Source organism: Sturnira hondurensis, unplaced genomic scaffold, assembly GCF_014824575.4.
Source record: "Sturnira hondurensis isolate 20B ecotype Veracruz unplaced genomic scaffold, ASM1482457v3 Scaffold0004322, whole genome shotgun sequence".
Taxonomy (NCBI): domain Eukaryota; kingdom Metazoa; phylum Chordata; class Mammalia; order Chiroptera; family Phyllostomidae; genus Sturnira; species Sturnira hondurensis.
In genome coordinates this window covers 3,146,109-3,167,001 of record NW_028076953.1, presented here as the reverse complement: position 1 = coordinate 3,167,001, position 20,893 = coordinate 3,146,109, and the positions used below count along the sequence as shown (strand labels likewise).

The 20,893-nt window shown below is 35.5% G+C and overlaps 1 protein-coding gene across 10 annotated transcripts in view; it reads left to right on the top strand.

Annotated features, from left to right (window-relative positions):
- Positions 1-20,893, top strand: part of EVI5 (ecotropic viral integration site 5) — a 251,238-nt gene that overhangs the window by 168,296 nt on the left and 62,049 nt on the right. For all 10 annotated transcript variants that reach the window (XM_037045491.1, XM_037045497.1, XM_037045494.1 and 7 more), the window contains 2 exons: positions 4,805-4,951; positions 12,361-12,456. In XM_037045491.1, coding sequence (XP_036901386.1) covers positions 4,805-4,951; positions 12,361-12,456 — 243 coding nt within the window. The remainder of the gene's footprint in view (positions 1-4,804; positions 4,952-12,360; positions 12,457-20,893) is intronic.

The window sequence follows — 20,893 nt, the reverse complement described above, 5'->3', positions numbered from 1 at the left end:
ATAAATTTGAAATTTGAAAATTTAAATGAAATGAACAATCTGTTCAGGGAAATATGATATGGGTGGATTTTTTTTTGCTTTGTTATTTCTCTGAGCTTCTTTGACCTGTGGAATTGTGTCTGTAATAAAACTTGGAAGATTCTGGGTCATTATTTCTCCAAATATTCTTGTTTCATACCGTCTTCTTTTGGGATTTCAATTACACATATGTTAGATTGTTTGATGTCCAGCAATTCTTGGATGTTCTGTTCTTTCCCCCATTACTTTGTACTTTGTGTGTTAGTTCTTATTGATTGAAATATTTCTATTGACTTATTATTATAAGTTTACAGATTCTTTCCTGCACTTTGTGAGTTGATGAGCCACTGACAGCATTCTTCACGTCAATTACTGTGTTTGTCATTTCTAGCATTTCTGTTTGATTCTTATAGTTTTTATTTCTTTGCTGATATTCTCTATCTGATTTTTACATGTTTTCCATCTTTTCCTTAGAGCCTTTAGTATATTAATCACTGTTATTTTAAATACATGTGAGATAATTTCAGCATCTCTGTCATATTTGAAGCTGGTTCTGGTGATTGCTTTGTGTCTTGGTTGTGTTTAGTTTGGGGTTTGTTTTTTTTTTAAAGATTTTATTTATTTATCTTTAGAGAGGAAGGGAAGGAGGGAAGGAGAGAAATATCAATGTATGGTTGCCTTTCATGAGTCTCCTGCTGGGAATTGGCCTGCAACCTGGATATGTGCCCTGACTGGGATTCGAACTGTGATCGTGTGGTTCACAGGCCCACGCTCAATCCACTGAGCTACACCAGCCAGGGCCAGGTTGCGTTTAGTTTTTTTCTTGCTTTGTCCTATGCTATGTGATTTTTTTTCTGTTGAAAACTGGGTATCTTGTGTAGGATGGTAGACTAAGGTAAATAGTTTTTATGCCTAGATAATGTGCATACCTTTCCTTCTGCTAAGACTTTAATGTGGGGGATTTGAGTTAATATAGTCAGGAGCTGAGCTGGGTTTGAGGTTTGTTGTTTCTGTGGTTACCCTCATTACACCACAGGCTTCAAATTCCTCTAGCAATATCTTATTTTTAGATTGAGGGCTGGTTTGCCCATGGGTTTTCTCACTATCTTCAGGTCTTCCCTTTGCACAGCACTTCAGAAAGGGTCGGTCTCCAGAAGTAGTCTGCTGTTACATATTACAAGAAGTTGGAGGGGCAGAAAACACGTCTGCCCTCTTGGTCTGATAAAGCTTCAGTCTTAGGCCACACTGTCTGTGGATCTGATTATTTGGCCTTCTTAGTTCTCCGGCCCTACACCAACTATAGTCCTAGGCCCAAAATATAGTCCTGCCCCTTACTCAGATACAAAAGTGTCCCTAGTGCCCCAAAGAGATTAGTGTTCCAAGCAGATTAAACCTTTTACTACCTCGAGTAGGCAAGCAAAAGTCAGTGCCCCTCCTATATTGGCTGCTGTTCCCCTCCCTCATGCCTGTAACCTTTGGTCTTTCTTTCTCAAGGCTTTCATCAGTCTTTCTGTCATATATCTGTTGGGGTCCATGGAGAAGAAGTCTGTGAACTCTGTTGCCACCTTGGGCTCCTCACTCTCTAGCCAGCCCACACTAGGCCTCTACCAATTTGATATTTATTTTAGCTGAAATATACTTACAGCCTCTGACTGCTTCCACCCTTGTCACTCTTTAGATTCAGGGCTAGTTGGTTGTTCTCCGACCTCACCTCTCTGGGTTCCACAAAAGTCACGAACTTAGAGTTTGACAGGGTTTTCTTCTTTTTTAATTGAAAGAGTGGGTGCAATGTTTTTTCTGTCTACATTCCTGACCAGAAATCAAGTCTTTCTTACGATATATTTGACATTGTTTTATTTTGTAATTTTCATCTTCCATTTTTGCTTTTTCCTCCTTTATTGCTTTTTTGGCTTAATTTAGTTTATACTAGTTTGACTTTCATAATTTTTCTCTATTAGTGTTTATTAATTGAAAAAAATGAAAATGCTTACTTACCTGATTGAACAAAGTCTAAATTTAGTGATTATCTCCATCTTCCTTCCAAACTGTATTAAGGGCATTGCACAAACTTCATATGCTCTTCTTCCATCTTCTGATCTTACATCTTACTGTTATTGTACATCGTTCTTATGCATCCAAGTGACTAGATGGAATTGTGGTTTTATGGAGTCACTGCTCATTTGGGCTTGCCTACCATCTGACGATTTTTTGCTCTTTATTCTTTTATTTAAGTTTCTTTCCAGTTTGAATTGAGTGTTATAAACTGTCACTTTCTGAAAACAAATGCTTTCTCTTATTCTTATAATAGTTTAGCTGAGTATACTATTATAAGATGGACTTTACTTTTTTAAGCACTATATATTTTTCTTGTTGATATGTCTGCCACTTTCATATTTCACTTTCCCCCTTCACAGACACTCAGATTTTCACCTTGATTTATACCTCTTTTCTTTAGCATGCTAAGTTTTGTTACATTGTGTCGTGGTGAGGATTTATTTGTCCTCATTAGGACTAGTTGTGCTTCTTGAACTTCATGTGGATTTATACATGTCTTTTTTTTTTCAATTATAAAAAATTCTCTACTATTATCGTCTCTTTAGACTGGTGATTTTCAACTGATGTGCCCCAGAATTTTTAAAATATGCAGTAACTGATTATTTGTTGGACACTGGCCACCTTCCCCTTAGATTGTCAAATAAAAAAAGGGCAACGGCCAACACAACAATAGCTGTCCATTGGGAATGAATCACAGTCATACCTGTTTTTTGTCAGATCTGCAAAAATATAAAATAATTTTTGGTGTGCTGCAGAATTTTAGTAATTCGTTTATGTGCCATTGAATGAGAAAGATTGAAAGTTGCTATCTTGGACCATCATCTCTTGCCACCTTTTTTTTTCTATTTTATCTTATAACCCTTATTAGGCAGAATTTTTTTTACTTTTTTTATGCTCTTTTCTGTGTCTCTGGACTTCTCTGGGACACTAATTGTTTCTTTAATGTATTTAATTTATTTAACCTTGTATTGAAATTTTAATATCAGTGGCTGTATTAATTTTAGAAATTATATTTGGTTATTTTTTAAATTTGCCAAATTTTCTTGAGAGTGACCTGTGCTTTGCTTATGTTTTTGTTTCCTCTTTTTATTCTAGTAATATTAAATATAAACTATATTATATGTAAAGTCCCTGTGATTTTGTCTAGAGTTCTTAAAAATCTATGGTTCTTCCTTTTTATCTATTATTTTTTATTTATAGGCAATTTTTGGGTTTTGCTTGTGTGTGTTTCGTAATTTTGGATCATGGAATTTTAATCAGGGATGCAGGGAGGAGTTCTAGCTGTGGGAATTCATTGAAGCTCATATCGAAGGTATGTCCCTCTGCAGGGACATATGTGGTCATTTGTTTTAATGGTGGAAGGCATACAGTAGAAAGAGGTCATGGAACATTTTCAATTCAATACTAAGAAGTTTATAAATAATTTTGTAGATAGATAGTATTCATTGAAATGAGAAAGAAGAGAGTAATATAGAGGATGGTCTTAAGAGGAATTTCTTCTGTGAGTCAGAAAGATAAGTAAAAATGAAGATGGAAAAACCTGGAAGTTGGAAGAAAGTTTTGGAGTTTATATCTATTAGATGATCCATATTTTTCACTAAAACTGGAGGCAGAGTCCTTTTCAGAGAGTGAGGTAGAATAGGTATTGTGATAGCAACAACTGTGCATTTAGTAAGTATCTTAAATCTCAGGCATTGTGTGAGACTCCTTTCATAAACTTTTCTCATATAATTCTCACAACACAACCTTTGAAAGGCAAGAGATAAATCTGTGCTTATCCCAGGGTGGAGAAATTTGATGGCATTAGGTAACTTGACCAAGGTTGAAGAACTGTTGATCGAGGAGCCAGACTTTACTTGTCTTTGGTTAGGAAAATTCCTGTTGTTTCTTTCAGGCTCCTGGTAGAATAGTTTGGGGTTGAGAAAATTCAGGCTGGGTCAAGCCTGATTGGAAAAACTTTCTCAAGTCAGTTGATTCAAGGTGTCTGTGTGTGTTAGCATGTCCTATAATTATAATACTTAAGCAGTTAGTGTTTGCTGAGTTCTTATTGTATGTTAGACCTGTTATATGTATTATTTCATTTAATCCTGAAGATGACCAAATGAGAAGTACCGGTGGGTAGTATTTTTATATACATTTTTCAAATAAGGCAGTAGAGACTCAGAGATATTAACTAGTTGGCTTCGTTACCAAATCGTAAGGCAGAATTCAGAATCAGCCAATGTTCCATAAACACAGACTGTGCTGTGCATGGAGGAACGGAGGCAGGAGGAACCTGCCACGACATCAGGTTCACAGCCCAGCACATGGTGATTGTGCCTTCAGTCAGTCTGTGCTTCCTTCTGAGAATTGGAAAGAGGAGCTAAATTCATCCTCTTCTTGCTAAATAGGCAACTTTATACAATGTTGCCTATGTCAGAAATTAATAACTTCAAGTTCTGTGTAAAAATCATTATAGTTTGGAGGTACTTATTGCATAGATGATAGAGTGACCTATCATGATAGTTTCTAATATGGGCCTTATGTATTCTTTTAGATGATTTGATTTTAAAGCAGTTTTATAAATCCCTTGTTTTTAGTTTTTAAGTATTTGTTGAATAAAATTGACCTATAACTAATAATAACAACATTTTTAATAATGAGTAAACATGAAATGGGCAGGTAGAAATTTGTAAGTTTTTTCAGGTATTTTTTTCTAGATAATCTGAGTATTTACATTTTTTATTGTTAGAACCAGATCAACAGTAACCATCTTCGAAGAGCAGAACAAGAAGTGATCAGTCTACAGGAGAAGGTGCAGTATCTTTCTGCACAGAACAAAGGTCTACTTACCCAATTAAGTGAAGCAAAGCGCAAACAAGCAGAGATTGAATGCAAGGTAAATATATCAACTAGCTGTGTTGTTTTTGTCAGTGTAAAAATGCCTTATCTTGTTTCATCTCAGCATTGATTACATTATCTTAAAACCAAATAAAGCCATAAAAAGCTAGTTTAATTTCCTACTTTTTTGAACTTGGTTTGGTAGTTGCTTTTAGACCAGGTTAACAGATCTTGCTCTGGGGTGGATTTCACCAGAAAACCTCATTTTTAACGACATGCCAGTGCATGAAATTAAGTTAACTAAGGGGTTAAAATAGTATCTCCCCATAATTTTTTAACCTATAGTTCTTTAAAACCAAAGCCTTTAAGGTCTCAACTGCAAAGATAGGGAATTTAGAGAGGTCAGGGCAACTCTGCTTTGATAGGTACCTTATTAGTGAGCAGTGAAATTGACATGTTTTCTAGATAGAGTAGAGAGCAAAGGAAGTGTTTGTTGTGTGTTCCGATGGATTGGGGAAATTGTCTGCATTTCTCATGATTATTTTAATCAGCTCTTCTATTTTCTGTGAAGTGTTTGGCTTCATAAAGCATGAAAGTAATTGAATGCAAGTACATTTTTATCTGAAATAAATAGACAGTATAGCAGTGGGGACAGAGAAGGTGGGGAGTGGACTGGGAGGAGAGAATGTGTGTGAAATAACTAAAGAGGTGACTGTGGTCTGAGCAGTAGAATGGATTACTGAGAATGAGTTACAGGATCTTAAAAATAGACTAAACATTCATCTTCCATGGTGAGATAGTAGGAATGATGTCCCTTAAAGATTCCAGCCCTATTATTCTGTGATAAGAAATGAGACTTTCAATGGCACATATAAAGCTGTAATTCCATCAACTTGTTCTGGTGTCATTAAAAACCAAGAGTGAAGCTTGAGTGGTTTATCAGTGTCACTGAAATCCAGAGATGAAATTACATCCTAATTAATATGCATGGCTGTTACAATTTACACTGCCAGAAATCTGTAAACAGTACTGAAATTTGTATATATTTAAGAATAGGCCCTCTTGAAGGATATGACTATACTAATTTAGAAATAAAATGATGTGGTCCTGGCTGGTGTGGCTCACGGGGTTCGGCATTGTCCTGCAAACTGAAAGGTTGCTGGTTTGATTCCCACTCAGCTCACATGCCTGGGTTGCAGGCCAGGTCCCTGGTTGGGGTTGTGCAAAAGGCAGCCGATCGATGTTTCTCTCACTCATAGATGTTTATCTCACTCTTCTTCTTCCTCTCTTCCCCTCTCTCTAGGGATAAATACATAAAATCTTTTAAAAACACAAATAAAATGATGTGATATGAAGTTATATCAATTTGATTTGTTATACTAATGTCTGATTAGAGTTTAGGATGCTATATTGTCTGTGCTGACTTATTTTTAATAAAGAACAAAATTTAATCTTTTTCATTATTGGTGTAAGCTTTTCTTAAAACGTGTTGATAACATCGTTATTGGATTTAGTATTGCTCCTCAAATGCCTTACTACCTAAGTAAAGTATTCTTTGGAAATAAATATTTGGGGAATTTGCTAATGAAAATAATTGTATTCTTTGAGTTTATCTGAGCAATGGGCTCAAGATTCAGAATTTTAGAGAATTTTAAGAGCTATTTTGAGATTTTTTAAAAAAAATAAATTGTTCATTAATACCTCTGTGAAGTATGTTACAGATCTGACTCTGGTTTCTCCCCTGTGATTAAGATTTATATTGATTTATTAAATCTTTTATGCCTTTTGCGGGTTTCAGGAATGACCAGTGTTTTGTCACTCTAGCCCCTCATACATTCTGATAAAGAGTGTGTGTTACCTTGTTATGTCAGAACAATTTAGAAACGAACCTAACTTTCAGGGAAGCCAGTCCTTCAATGACATAAATCTGACTAATTTTCATTTAGTTTTATATGATTATAGCTTATTATTTGTTTATAAGCAATTTTGAAAGTTCATTTTATTTTTCATTTATTTAAAATGTCAGGATACTTTTTAATATCAATGTTATTTTTCTTCTGTAACTGAATTTGAACATTCCTACTTAAAGATGAAATAGTACAAGTCTATGATCCTCAATATGAAAATCCCAAACACTATAAATGCAAAGGTTTTTCTCATAAATTTTATACAGATTCAGTTGGAAGCAAAACCTGACTTGAATTGAAATATGGTCACTTACCATTTTTAACTACCTCAGTTGGTGTGGGTATTTGTACTTTACTGCTTCACTGTGTTGAGCACTGAGTGTGCTGTTTCCTTATGGGTGCTACCTCAGGTCACACTCGGTAGGACTAATGTGTGGTTTATACACCATATTACTTTTCTAGAAATCTAAAACATCTGAAGTTTCACAACACCTGGTTCCCAAGATTTCAGTAATGAGACCATGGAATTTTCTACATAAATTGAAAATTGAAGATTATAGAAAGATTTTAGATTCTCTAATTCTACATGTAGATTCATGAGTATGTATAGATATGCATACATAGATATATACCTGTATATATAGATATGTATATCTATAGATATATAGATATCTAGATATCTATACATATACATAGACATAGATATATAAACATACATGAGAAAATATATATTAGTTTATATACAAACTTGTAAAATTGTGTAATAAATAATGTTAAGAGAGGAGAGTGAATCAAGGTATTTTACTATGACTATAATAGTAGTATCATAACATCCCCATTCCCTTCTATCTCATTCTCCTCCTACCCTTACCATATGCTTCTTATTTTATTTTTTTCCAGGTAATGCTTTTATTATTTTTTGATAAGTCCTTTTAGAGTTTCTTTTAGGTAAATACTAACAAGTAACAGTACATAATTTTTCTTCTCTTTTTTTGCATGAATGTTGGCATACCGTATGTCTACTTTTTGCTTTTTTTGTTGTATGTTTTGTAGAGCTTTAAATAGTCATTGGAGAGTCTTCTCATTAGTTTCCAAGGTCCATTGTTTTCCATTTCATGGATGTACCATAGTATACTTAATTAGGCCTTATTGGTGGGCATAAGGGCTATTCCCAGTGTTTTGCTACTATAAACATACTATAGTGAACAATCTTGAAACATACATAATTTCAGATGTATAGAAATATATCTGTACATTCCTACAGGATACATTCCTGTACGTTTTATTGTTTGGTTAATGGGTAAATATATTTCTACTTTTCATAGATTTTTGTCACATTATTTTCCTAGGGTTGCATCATTTTGAACTTTGACATGCAGGGCATTATAATCCCTGTTTCTTCATGTTAGTACAAAGTGTGTAGGCAAGTCTTTTCATTTTAAATAGATGTAATTTACATATTTTAGGACAGTGATTCTTAAATAGACTAGGGAGGAGGTGAGATTATGAGACTTCAAAAAATGATGGCAGCTACTCATGTATTCGTCAAATATTTGGGCATCTTCTATTTGTCAGTTACTCTTATGGGCACTGACGGGGGGATATAGTAGTGGAGAAAGTGGACATAGTGGTTGTGAGATAGTAAGTCAAAATAGATTAGATCATTACTAATGATATACTGTAGACTGGGAATTAAGGGACAGTGGTAATTGAGATCCAGTGCCAGAAGGCAGTGTCAGAGTTGGGACCTAAAGAGTAGGAAAGAGTCAGTCTTAGTGAAGAGCCAGGGGAAGATTCCTGCATGGAAAGGGACACAGCATTTTAACATTTATTAGGGGATGTTGCTTGTAGCAGTGACTGCATTTTTTTAAAAGAACCATATGTCACTGTATGTGGAAATGGGTTTGGGGTAAGGTTGGAGAGAGATTTGACATGAAATCATCAGGTAATAAGAGTATAGGACATACTAAGTATATAATAAGAGTATAAGTGTATATAATAAGAGTGTACGTGTATAATAAGAGTATAAGTGGTGCTAGCTTGGGCTCAGATATTGGCAGTTAAACTAAAGAGAACTACATCATTCGAAAACCTACTTGGTGATTAGACAGATTGGAAAGGGGAAAGATTAGGGGAAATTGATGCCTAAATTTTTGTTTTTATACCTTGACTGATATGTTTTTATACAGGTTAACTAAAATCAGTAGAGTATAAATGTATCAATTATCTATTGGTATTTAACGGATTACCTCTAAAACTTAGTGGCTTGAAATGGCAATGAGCACCAATGCCTGAGAGATTTTCTGGGTCAGAAATTCAGAGGTAACTTAGCTAAGTGTTTGTGCTTTAGTCTCTCATGAGTCTGGAGCCATCTGTTTAACTGAAGTGAGAAGGTAAGGATTTTTAGGTGGCTCACTCACATCATTGCAAGGTGGAGCTGGCTGTGGGATAGATTACTGTCCTCAAGGGGCTTTCTCTTAGTAAAGGCTACAAGCAAGTAACACCCGATGATGGTTTAGTATGGAGTGCTGTGACTGGGGAGGCAGGTAGGGTGTTATAATGGGGCTTTAGTGTAGGAGTCATGGTTCAAGGAGGGTCAGCTAAGGAATGATTAAGCCGAGACCTTAAGGATGTGTAGGAGTTAGTTCAAGGAGAGGCAACAGAGTTCACTAGGGAAAGGGAACAGCATGTGTGAAGAACGAAGTGAAAAAGAACATGTCGGTTGGACTAAAAAACAGTTTTTCTATCTGGAAAGGGGATGAAGAATAGTGGTAAGACATGAAGGTAGAGCAGTAAAGGGGGAGCCCAGTCATCCAGAGTTTGGGCACCTGTATAAGGACCTGGAATGTCATCTCAAGCTCAGTGGAATACCACTGAAGTGTTTAAAATAAGGGGGTGATAAGACTAGATTTGAATTTTAGTAAGGATAGATGCTGGTGTGCGGGAACCAACTAGGTAAAAGTTGGCAAGAACCAATTATTAAGTTTTTGAGACTTTTGTGACACATTTGTTAGACAGCCATATTAAAACTTATTTAATGTATTAAATTATGGTAGAACAAAGGTAAAACACATTCAAACATCATTTCCTAATTATTTTGCATTTACTGTTACTTGTGCTTTTGAGGTTATTTATACCTGTTGTGACTGTATGGTGGAAATACCACACAATAGTGTACTACTGCACATTTCTTCCCAACTCTGTGTTTCAGTCATGTTATGTTGGCAGCTTGACAGGAGCCACAGTGAAAGTATTTACACCAGATAAATTGGCAAACTACATATCAGGGCTTGATTTATTGTTTTGTTGATTACCTAGACCAGGAGTTGGCAAACTATAGCCCATGGCCCAAATCTGTCTGGCTGCCTGTTTTTGTAAATAAAGTTTTATTGGAATACAGCCTGTTCACTCATTAATATACTGTCGATGACCATTTTCACACTCCAGTGGCAAATAAAATAGTTATGATAGACCATATGGCCATCAGGTTTAAAATATTTACTATCTGACCCTTTAAAGCAGGGGTGTCAAAGTCATTTTCACTGGGGGCCATATCAGCCTGGTGTTTGCCTTCAAAGGGCTGGATGTAATTTTAGGACTGTGTAAATGTAACTACTCCTTAACAGTTAAGCCAGAGTTTGGTCCTGCCGCAGGGTAGAAACAGGGTGCCAGCCAGATAAAACAGGGTGGAGGGCGGGACTCAGCCTGCCAGCCTTGTTTGCCACCTGTGCTTGAAGGGAAAATTTTTCGCTCCTGCTCTAGACTAATAACGCAGATCAAAGCTTAAAAGTTCGTTGTATCTTCAGCCTTCACATTGTGAGTAGCACAAAATGTTAAAGAAATTTTTTTCTATCTAATTACTATTATCAGAATCAGCAAAAACTTGCTCAGTGACAAATGAGTGAAATTCTAACATGTCTTACTAATTTCACTTCTATCTTATCTCGAACATAAACAAAAATACTTAGCCAGTGTGCATATCAAAACTTCACTTAGACCTGTGAACCAGAGGATCGAGGTTCGATTCCCAGTCAGGGCACATGCCTGGGTTGCAGGCCAGTTCCCAGCACGGGACACACGAGGGGCAACCATATGTTGATATTTCTCTCCTTCTCTCCTTCCCCTCTAAAGATAAATAAATAAAATCTTCTTTAAAAAACTTCACTTATTTCTCAGTTTCAACCATAGATGACTTATGGATACAAGAGTTTGGCAAAAATAAGTCAACGTATTCGGTGAGAATATATTGACTATCTAGAATTTACAATAATGAGTATTGAATGTCTTATTATGTGAGTGTTTTGTACTATACATCCTTTACATCATTTTGTATTAAAATATATAATACACTTATGCATAAACACATGTACACACACAGATACATGCACGTAAGCATGCACACACATACACACGTCCCTGGGAACTGGTTGTTAAACCTTTATCAGCATAGCATTGGGTACAGAGACTATGTGTTTGGCTACATGCAAATTTACAAAATATTTAAAGCAGTATTTGTTGAAGTAAAGTACCAGTATCATATCTGGGATACAAAATAAATATAAGTTTTCAAAGATTTTATTTATTTATTTTTAGAGAAAGGGGAAGGGAGGGAGAAAGAGGGAGAGAAACATCAATCACATGCCTCTTACATGCCCCCAGCCAGGGACCTAGCGCGAAACCCAGATGTGTGCCCTGACTGGGAATCAAACCCACAACCTTTCAGTTTGTGGGACGATGCCCAGCCCACCAAGCCACACCAGTCAGCGCAGTATAAATTTTTATTTAAAAGGTTAATTATTATACTTTTATTAAATTTAGTAATTTTAGAAATTTTGATACTATAATACTCTCAATATTATGTGATGACCATGCTACACATTTTGGATACTAAGTGATGGATAAACGTCAACTGAAGTTAATGGGGGAGCATAGTATTTTTGCATGCCCTTTCCCTCTACCATATTTCCTTGTTATTTCTGGATTACTATTATTTCTCATAGATATTGTAGAATATGGTTTTAGAGTTTTTCTTTTGTGAAATTTTGAGGTGGAAGGTAAATATTATACAGATTTGTGACATAACCTAATATTATTCTTTCTAGTACAATGTAAATGTTCATGATCATTTATTGCTTCAGAAAGAATATAATTTAAAAAATATTATCTAGCTAACATACTGTTAGTATCCATATTCTCCATTAGTCTGCTGTGTTAGTTACTTAAGTGTTTGAAAGTATTCCATAATTGTTCTTTCATAAAAATTTAACTTTCACAGTTAACAGTAATTTTAATACTTTTAATTGTTACTTTTTAATTTAAAGATCTTGAGCAATATTTGTTTATATGATGGTATTTCTTAATATTTAAAAATGGAAAGCTCTTCTATATATTCTTCATTTCCTATTAAGTTTAGGAGATGATGGCTTTTTTCTCATTTAATCATGGGCTTGTTATTTTTTAATTTTGAGATAAATGACATCCTTTATGTTTTATTATTAGTGTATTATTAGTTTGGTCTACTGTCAAGTTTGTCATTGGTTTGTTTTGTTCGCTACCCTAGAACAAGGAAGAAGTGATGGCTGTAAGATTGCGGGAAGCGGACAGCATAGCTGCTGTGGCTGAACTACAGCAGCACATTGCTGAGCTCGAAATCCAGGTACCATCTGAAAATAATAAAGTACACATAAAAAGAATGCCATTGTTTTCTGTTCTGTGTGCACCGAAACAGTGACTTACATCTTCATTCAAAGAGTGACTGTGATTCTGTTTTTAACACTTATTCATTTCCAAGTCCATGTTTTTTATTGTGGTAAAGTACACATAACACATTTTAAAGTGTATAGTTCTGTGACATTCAGTGCATTCACATTGTTGTGCAAGCAATCTGCAGAACTCTTTTCAGCTTGCAAAATTTAAACTCTACACCACGGGTGTTGAACTCATTTTCACTGGGGCCACATCCGCCTCACAGTTGCCTTCAAAGGGCCGAATATAATTTCAACTCCTTAACAGTTAAGGAGTAGTTACATTTATATAGTCCTAAAATTATTTTTGGTCCTTTGAAGGCAACTGCAAGGCTGATGTGGCTCCCGGTGAAGATGAGTTTGACACCCGTGCAGTCTACACCCATTAAACGGCTCCCTGTTCTCCTCTTCCCCCAACTCCTGGGAAACACCCATTTTACTTTCTGCCTCTCAATTTGACTACTTTAGGTACCACATATAAGTAAGATCATTCAGTATTTGTTCTTTTGTGACTGGCTTATTTCACTTAGCTTAATGTTATTAAGGTTTGTCCATATTTGTAAGATGTGTCAGAATTCCCTTCTTTTTTAAAGCTGAATAATATTCTATTGTATGCTGTGCCACATTTTGTTTACCTATTTGTCCATTGATGAATGCTTGGGTTGCTTACACCTTTTCGGCTGTTGTCAGTAATGCTGATATGAACGTGGTGTACAAATATGTTTGAGCCCCTGCTTTCATTTCTTTGGGGTACATACCCATAAGTGGAATTGTTGGATCATGTGGCAATTCTACGTGTAATTTTATTGAGAAATCACTACACTGTTTTTCACAGCAACTGCATCATTTTTTATTTCCACCAGCAATACACAAGGGTCTCAGTTTCTTCACATCCTCACCAATACTTAACTAATTTTGTTTCATTTTTTAAATAACAACCATCCTTACAGGTGTGACTAGTATCTTATTGTGGTTTTATTTTTCATTTCCCTAATGATTAGTGATATTGAGCATCTTTTCACGTGCTTATTTGCCTTTTGTATAGCTTCTTTAGAGAAATGTCTATTCAGGTCTTTGCCCATTTTTTTTTTAAGATTTATTTATTTTTAGAGAGGGCAAGGGAGGGAGAAAAAGAGGGACAGAAACATCAATGTGTGGTTGCCTCTCTTGTGCTTCCTTCCGGGGAGCTGGCCTACAACCCAGACATGTGCTCTGACTGGGAATTGAACCTGCAACCTTTGGTTCGAGGGACAATACTCCAACCAACTGAGCTACACCAGCCAGGGCTCAGATACATGGTTTACAAACGTTTTCTACCATTTCGTGGGTTACCTATTGCACTGTTATTTCCCTTTCATGTACAAAAGTTGTTGTTTTTTGAAGTCCTACTTACATGGGTTTTTTTGTTGCTGCCTGTGCTCCAAGTCCATTTTTAATGATAATTTATCACATTTCTACATTGTCAAAACTATTTTCAAAAGAAAATTCAAAGCTTTAAAAATAAACATGCTTTCAATGAATGCATAAGTGGAAAAACACAGCGATGTCTTTCTTTCCCTCACTCCCTTCTTTCCTCTCTCTAAAATTAATAAATTTTTAAAAAGACATTCTAAAAATAGACATTTTGTCACTTACATCCTACTTCTTATTGTACAATATAAGGTACATTTCCAATATAGGCAAAGTATGATATTTAAAATCTTATTTATTTTACAGTTTTTTATTACAATGTTCTTTTTTAAGATTTTATTTATTTATTTTTAGAGGGGAAAGGAAGGAGAGAGAGAGAAATATCAATGTATGGTTGCCTCTGGTGTGTCCCCTGCCAGGAACTGGCCTGCAACCCAGGCATGTGCCCTGACTGGGAATTGAACCGCGATCATGTGGTTCGCAGGCCCATGCTCAATCTGCTGAGCTACACCAGCCAGGGCTATTACAATGTTTTGTTCCAAGCCATAAATACAGTTTTCTCCTCACCTGAAAAATCCTTTTGCCTTAAGTTTCAAATCAAAATTCAGTTAATTTCTAAGACTTATATTATAACCTCTCCTTTCTTTTTAAAGATTTTATTATTTATTTTTAGAGAGAGACAAAGAAAGGGAGAGAAACATCAATGTGTGATTGACTCTCATATGACCCCTACTGGGGACCTGGCCCACAACCAGGGCATGTGCCTTGACTAAGAATTGAACTGGCCACCCTGTGGTTCGCAGCCTGAGCTCAATCCACTGACCTACACCAGCCAGGGCATAACCTGTCTTTTGATCTGGGTCAAAAGTAATCACAACACATTTTGATTTGTATAAGTTTATAAAAAAAGTCATTCTTTATGTTTTGTTGATAATATTTCCCATAAAGTATCACGTATTCAGAAAAACTTAGAACGTGCATAATGTATTTGTAATCAGCTGTCTAAATCATTCTATCATGTACAATTCTAGCTTAATCTGTACTATTCTAACATTAAGAAAATTATAAAATTTTGCCACATTCCTCTACATATTAGTCACAAAATAACAAGATTTAAATCACTCTTTGTTTATTCTGAAGTAGTTATTAAAATGAAGAACTTGGTATGATGCATGTTTTGTTTAAAATGGAATATAGCATGTCATTTTTGAGAAATAGAATGATATGTGAAATTTTTATTACGAATAACAGTGTGTTAGTATCAAACAGCACTTCAGTGACCACTGGAATCCTAACTGCCAAACTTACTGGTATTTTTCGGTATTTATCTTGCTTAAACTTAACTCATTTGTCATTGTTGAGCTCTCATACTCTGCATTCTCTCTTCCCTTAGCTTTCCTAACACCACTCACTTTTGACTTTCTTCAGTGTTTTTAAACTGTTGTTTTCAGTCTTTTCAATTAGTCCCAGATCTTTGTATTCTTTGGGGATTCTGAGTTTGGGGTTTTTTAGAAATTGTGTTCAGATGAAGAGTCTCTCTCACATGGCTTCAGGAGCCATCTTTAGAAGTGAACCAACCCTACTGTGTCTCCAGCCATAGCATGTTTCCCCTGATCAGTAATTTCTACACTTAAAAAATTATTAACAATATAGAGAGAAGTTCATAAATGAAGCAAAATTATAATATATCTTTAAAAATGTTATCCATCCCTGGTTGGTGTGGCTCAGTGGATTGAGCACCAGCCTGTGAACCAAAAGACTGCTGGTTCGATTCCCAGTCAGGGCACGAGCCTAGGTTCTAGGCCAGGTCTTCAGCAAGGGGCACATGAGAGGCAACTGCACATTGATGTTTCTCTTCCTTTCTTTCTCCCTCCATCCCTTTCTCTAAAATAAAAAAATAAAATCTTTCAAAAGTGTTACCCATATGGCCACTATAGAGAATATTGCCTATATTCCAAAAATCTACCCAGTTACACCCTATTCCCTTATCCTGAATTTCATGGTAATTGTAAAATTTATGGTGATTACCATCAAACTCTTTATAGTTGTTTCATCTTTGTACGCATCTCTGATCCACAGTTTAGTCTTCCCTGTTTCTGAATTTTGTATAGTTATATTGAATATTTTCATATTTTGTCTCTTCTTTCTTTGTTCAATGTTATTTTAGTAAGAAGAATCATTTTTATTGTCATACATCTCCCATTTTATGACTACATCCCAATGTATTTATCCATTGTAGTATTAGTGGCCATTTGGGAATTTCCAGATCAGAACCATTATGAACAATGCGGTGGTTACAAGCAGCCCCGTGCACTTGACCGCGCACCCACACACCGGTTCCTCCAGCACCGGTGCCGAGGTGTGGTGTGGCCGGGGCGGGGCATGCAGCTCTTTGGCTGTGTCTTCCAAAGTGTACCAGATCTAACTCCCAACAGCAGCGTGTGAAAGTTCTTGTTCCACATCCTCCCCCAACGCTGGGTAGTGTCATTTTGATTTCTGCCAGTCTGGCAGGTATACAGTGATGTCTCTTCATGGTTTTAATTTCCCTCAGCCTGATACTAATGGGTTTGGCCATCTGGATTTCCTCTTTTGTGAAGTGCCTGTTAAAGTCTTCTGCATGTATTTTTCTGTTGGGTTGTCTTTTTCTATGGATGAGTTCTTTATATATTGATGTTATTTTTTGCAGATTTCTTCTCTCACTCTCTGACTGGCCTTTTTTGTTTCTTTTTAATATATGGTATCTTGATGAGTAGACCAATAGTTTTAATGGACAGTAAATAGCTCCACATGGAAATTGTACAGAAACTTCAAATTCACCATGTTTACAATCAAATGTGTTCCTATTCCCACCAAATTTTTTTCTTCTTTTATATCTCATACCTTAACCAGTGGTATCATGAATTACTGAATTATTCGAAGTAGTAGAAATTTCACTTATGCTTTTCTTACTCTGTACCATATATACCAGGACTGTTATACAGAGTGTGCAAATTTTCAACTTTACCCAAATATCCAAATATCCAAATACCTTACCAAGTGCTTGTGCTAGTTAACATTTCCACCAACATTTTACCTCCTCACCTGCTGTTGTAGATTTGCCTTTAAATTCTTAATAACTCATACAGATTAAAGTTCAGCTCTTCATCTTCGAAAGAGAAAAGTCCTGAGTAAATCTAAAACTAAATCAAAGGTAATTTTAATTATTTCAAAGACATTTTTAAAGTCTTTCTTAGCCTTTCTTAGCTTCCCACCTCTTCCACCCCCTTAAGTCATCTGCCCCCAGCAACTGTCTGCTAACTTCCTATACAGGTTCCTTTTCTGCAGCCTCAGCTCTTCCACAGAGCTACCAGAGTTGTCTTTGCAAGTCATCAAAACTTTCTGACTGCCTTTTACCTACCAAATCACATCAGAGCTCCTTGGCATAAAATACTTACCTTTTCTTTATTGCTCAGACCTGCATGTCTAACTCCATCTGTCAACATTATCTCCCCATCCTTCCTCTCCATCTCCTACACGCATATTCTCTTTTCAAGGTTTCCATGTTCTCTCAAAATTCTGTACCATTCTACACACTGCACTACCTTCATAAATTGCTGTATTTTTCTGTACCTCTCATCCTCTGCTTTTGAGGTATTTCTGCTAAATTCTCCTTGGCTAGCTTACTATAAATACTTAGTAAATGTGTTTTCAGTAAACATCTTAATGATTCATTTTTACTCATTTATTTACTTACTACATGCAGATTAAGATTCATAAATAAATCTTTTGTTAAAACCTGAAACTCCTCTTTCAATTCTAAGAATAATATATTTTAGATTATTCTGAGTAAAGGAAATAGATCAACTTTCAAGTTCCACTAGGGGGAGAACTCAACTCAGTCAAACAATTTTATACTTCAAATCTCTTCAGACCAACCCTTTCAATTACTGTTACTCTCTTGTGAGTAAAATGTTTCAAACTTTTCATTTAATAAAATACTACATAATCTCTTCTTTGGTATAATAAAGACTGCTTTTAAAAATTATGAAAATTATACTTTTGCAAATGTCATATTCAGATGAGGAAATACATTAGATGAAGAAATCCTCATTTTTATAAACACTGTGGCATTATGTAGTAGATATACTTAGGAGACTGAGGTTTATTCAGTTTGGTTTAAAAGATTCTTCAGTCAACTTGACACTTTAGTCAACATGACATTTTATGATTTAAAGTCCAAATTCTTCCCCATGTTATTGTTTTGAGATACATCTGTCATATACTTTGCATTCTTCATGACAATGCTTTGCCCCTGTCTTTGGGGAGCTATTTTATATAGGGTCTCATAGGCCTTTCCTAAGTGTAGCAGCTTTCAGATTTTGGCCATTTTCCTAGAATATTTGTCAAAGTTATCACCTAAGTTTTTTCCCTCTGAAACAGAATGACAATTATTGGTAGATTTTAGTCACCATTATTCTATAAGTGCTTATTTGGGTTGAACTCTAAAGTTCCAATGTGTATTGTTTTAATATTTTGTTACAATTCAGAGTTACTATCATGAAGTTTAAATACTGTATAATCCTCTTACCACATTCAGATCTCCATTATTTTCTTAGATAAAGCTCCTTTGGCCAAATTTCTATGTAAAATAACATTCCTATTTTAAACACCATACTCATTCATGCTGCTTTATATTTTTTCAAAACAATTTTTTGCCATAAATGATACATTTTTATTGTTCACATTTCCCACCAGAATGGAAGTTTCATGAGAGAAATTTTTTTTTTAAAGATTTTATTTATTTATAGAGGGGAAGGAGAGAGGGAGAGAAACATCAATGTATGGTTGCCTTTTGTGCATCCCCTGCTGGTAGTTAGCCTGCAAGGAATCATGAGAGAAATTTTTGCTTGTCTTATTTCATTTCTGTTTTTCTCCAGGCTTGGCATGTAATGCCTGGTCCACAGCCACCACTCAAATATTTGTATTTGAAGAAATTAAAGGAATGCAATAATTCATCCATCTGCTGCTGTTTCTACAATAAGGGATTTTTAATGTATGCAATTTGAATATTCAAATGTTTAAAATTCAGATGTTACCACTACATTCACACATGTATCAATTTGCATACATTCTTTTATCTGTAGGTCACTACTTGCTAGGAAGGTTAAATGAATTCAGACTCAGGCTAAATGCATTTATCATTATACAGAAGGAGTTACTGACCCTGGGTTCCTTCTTTGAAATGTCATTGGATAGAATTCAAACCTGAAAATTCAGGTACATTTATTGTTGACGTTAATGGCTTTAATCACATTATAATATAATGGCTGTTATCTTTTAAAGGACAAATTTGGTTTGTTTGTTTTTTCCTTGCTATCTGCACGTATACTTTACAAGCTAATTTTCTGGTTGAATGTTTCAGGCTAATGGGATTTCTTTAAATAGTTTGCAAAAATAATTATAATATACCCTGATCAGAATAAAAAGCTTCAAGAAATTTAATTATTGTTAAGAACGAGAGGACTTCAGAATCCTAAATGACTCTGTGGTCACAACTTGTGGTCTTTGTGTTTTCTTATAATTGTTAGAGATTTCATATTGGTTAACAGTAAAGATTTTGAAGTCAAACTTCTTAACTATTTCTTTAGCAAGTTACTATTTTTATTAAGTCATTCAAAACTGAGGATCCTACAGTTACCTCAGAGTTGTTGGGATTAAATGAGAAAGCATGTATAAAGTGTTCTTTCTCCCCTAGTCTGCAAAAAAAAACTCATAGATGACTTTATATATAAAAAAAGAATTCATACTCAACATTGTAGAGGATTCCAAAAATTACAGCCTAACTCAAAAGTGCAGAAAGTATTTGAGTTCTTTTTAAGATAGTTTTTATTCACCCCAGATACTGAGTTTATTCCTTTGTAAGAGTTATATATAATGTCAAATGAAGAGTCACTTTGACTTTTTGGTTTTTCCTAAAATGTACACTTTAGTGAGCTTATTTCTTTTTTTTTAATATATTTTATTGATTATGCCATTACAGTTGTCCCATTCCCCCCTTCACTCCCCTCCACCCTGCACACTCCTCCCCCACCATTCCCCCCCTTTCGTTCATGTCCATGTGTCACAAGTTCTTTAGATTCTGTATTTCCCACAATATTCCTGCCCTCCCCCTTGTCTATTTTCTACCTACCATTTATGCTACTTATTTTCTGTACCCTCTCCCCCGTTCTCTTCCTCCACTCCCCTGTTGCTAACCCTCTATGTGATCTCCATTTCTGTGGTTCCGCTCCTGATCTAGCTGTCCTCTTAGTTTGCTTTTGTTTTAGGTGTGGTTGTTAATAACTGTGAGTTTGCTGTCCTTTCACTGTTCATATTTTTCATCTTCTTTTTCTTAGATAAGTCCCTTTAGCATTTCATATAATAAGGGCTTGGTGATGATGAACTCCTTGAATTTGACCTTATCTGAGAAGCACTTTATCTGCCCTTCCATTCTAAATGAAAGCTTTGCTGGATAAAGCAATCTTGTCTGTAGGTCTTTGGATTTCATGACTTGGAATACATCTTTCCAGCCCCTTCATGCCTGTAAAGTCTCTTTTGAGACATCAGCTGACAGTCTGATGGGCACTCCTTTGTAGGTGACTGTCCCCTTATCTCTTGCTGCTTCCAGGATTCTGTCCTTCATTTTAATCTTGGGTAATGTGATTATGATGTGCCTTGGTGTGTTCCTTCTTGGGTCCAGCTTCTTTGGGACTCTCTGAGCTTCCTGGATTTCCTGGAAGTCTATTTCCTTTGCCAGATTGGGGAAGTTCTCCTTTATTATTTGTTCAAATAAGTTTTCCACTTGTGGCTGTTCCTCTTCCCCTTCTGGTACCCCTATAATTCGGATGTTGGAACATTTAAAGATGTCCTGGAGGTTTCTAAGCCTCTCCTCATTTTTTGAGTTCTTGTTTCTTCATTCTT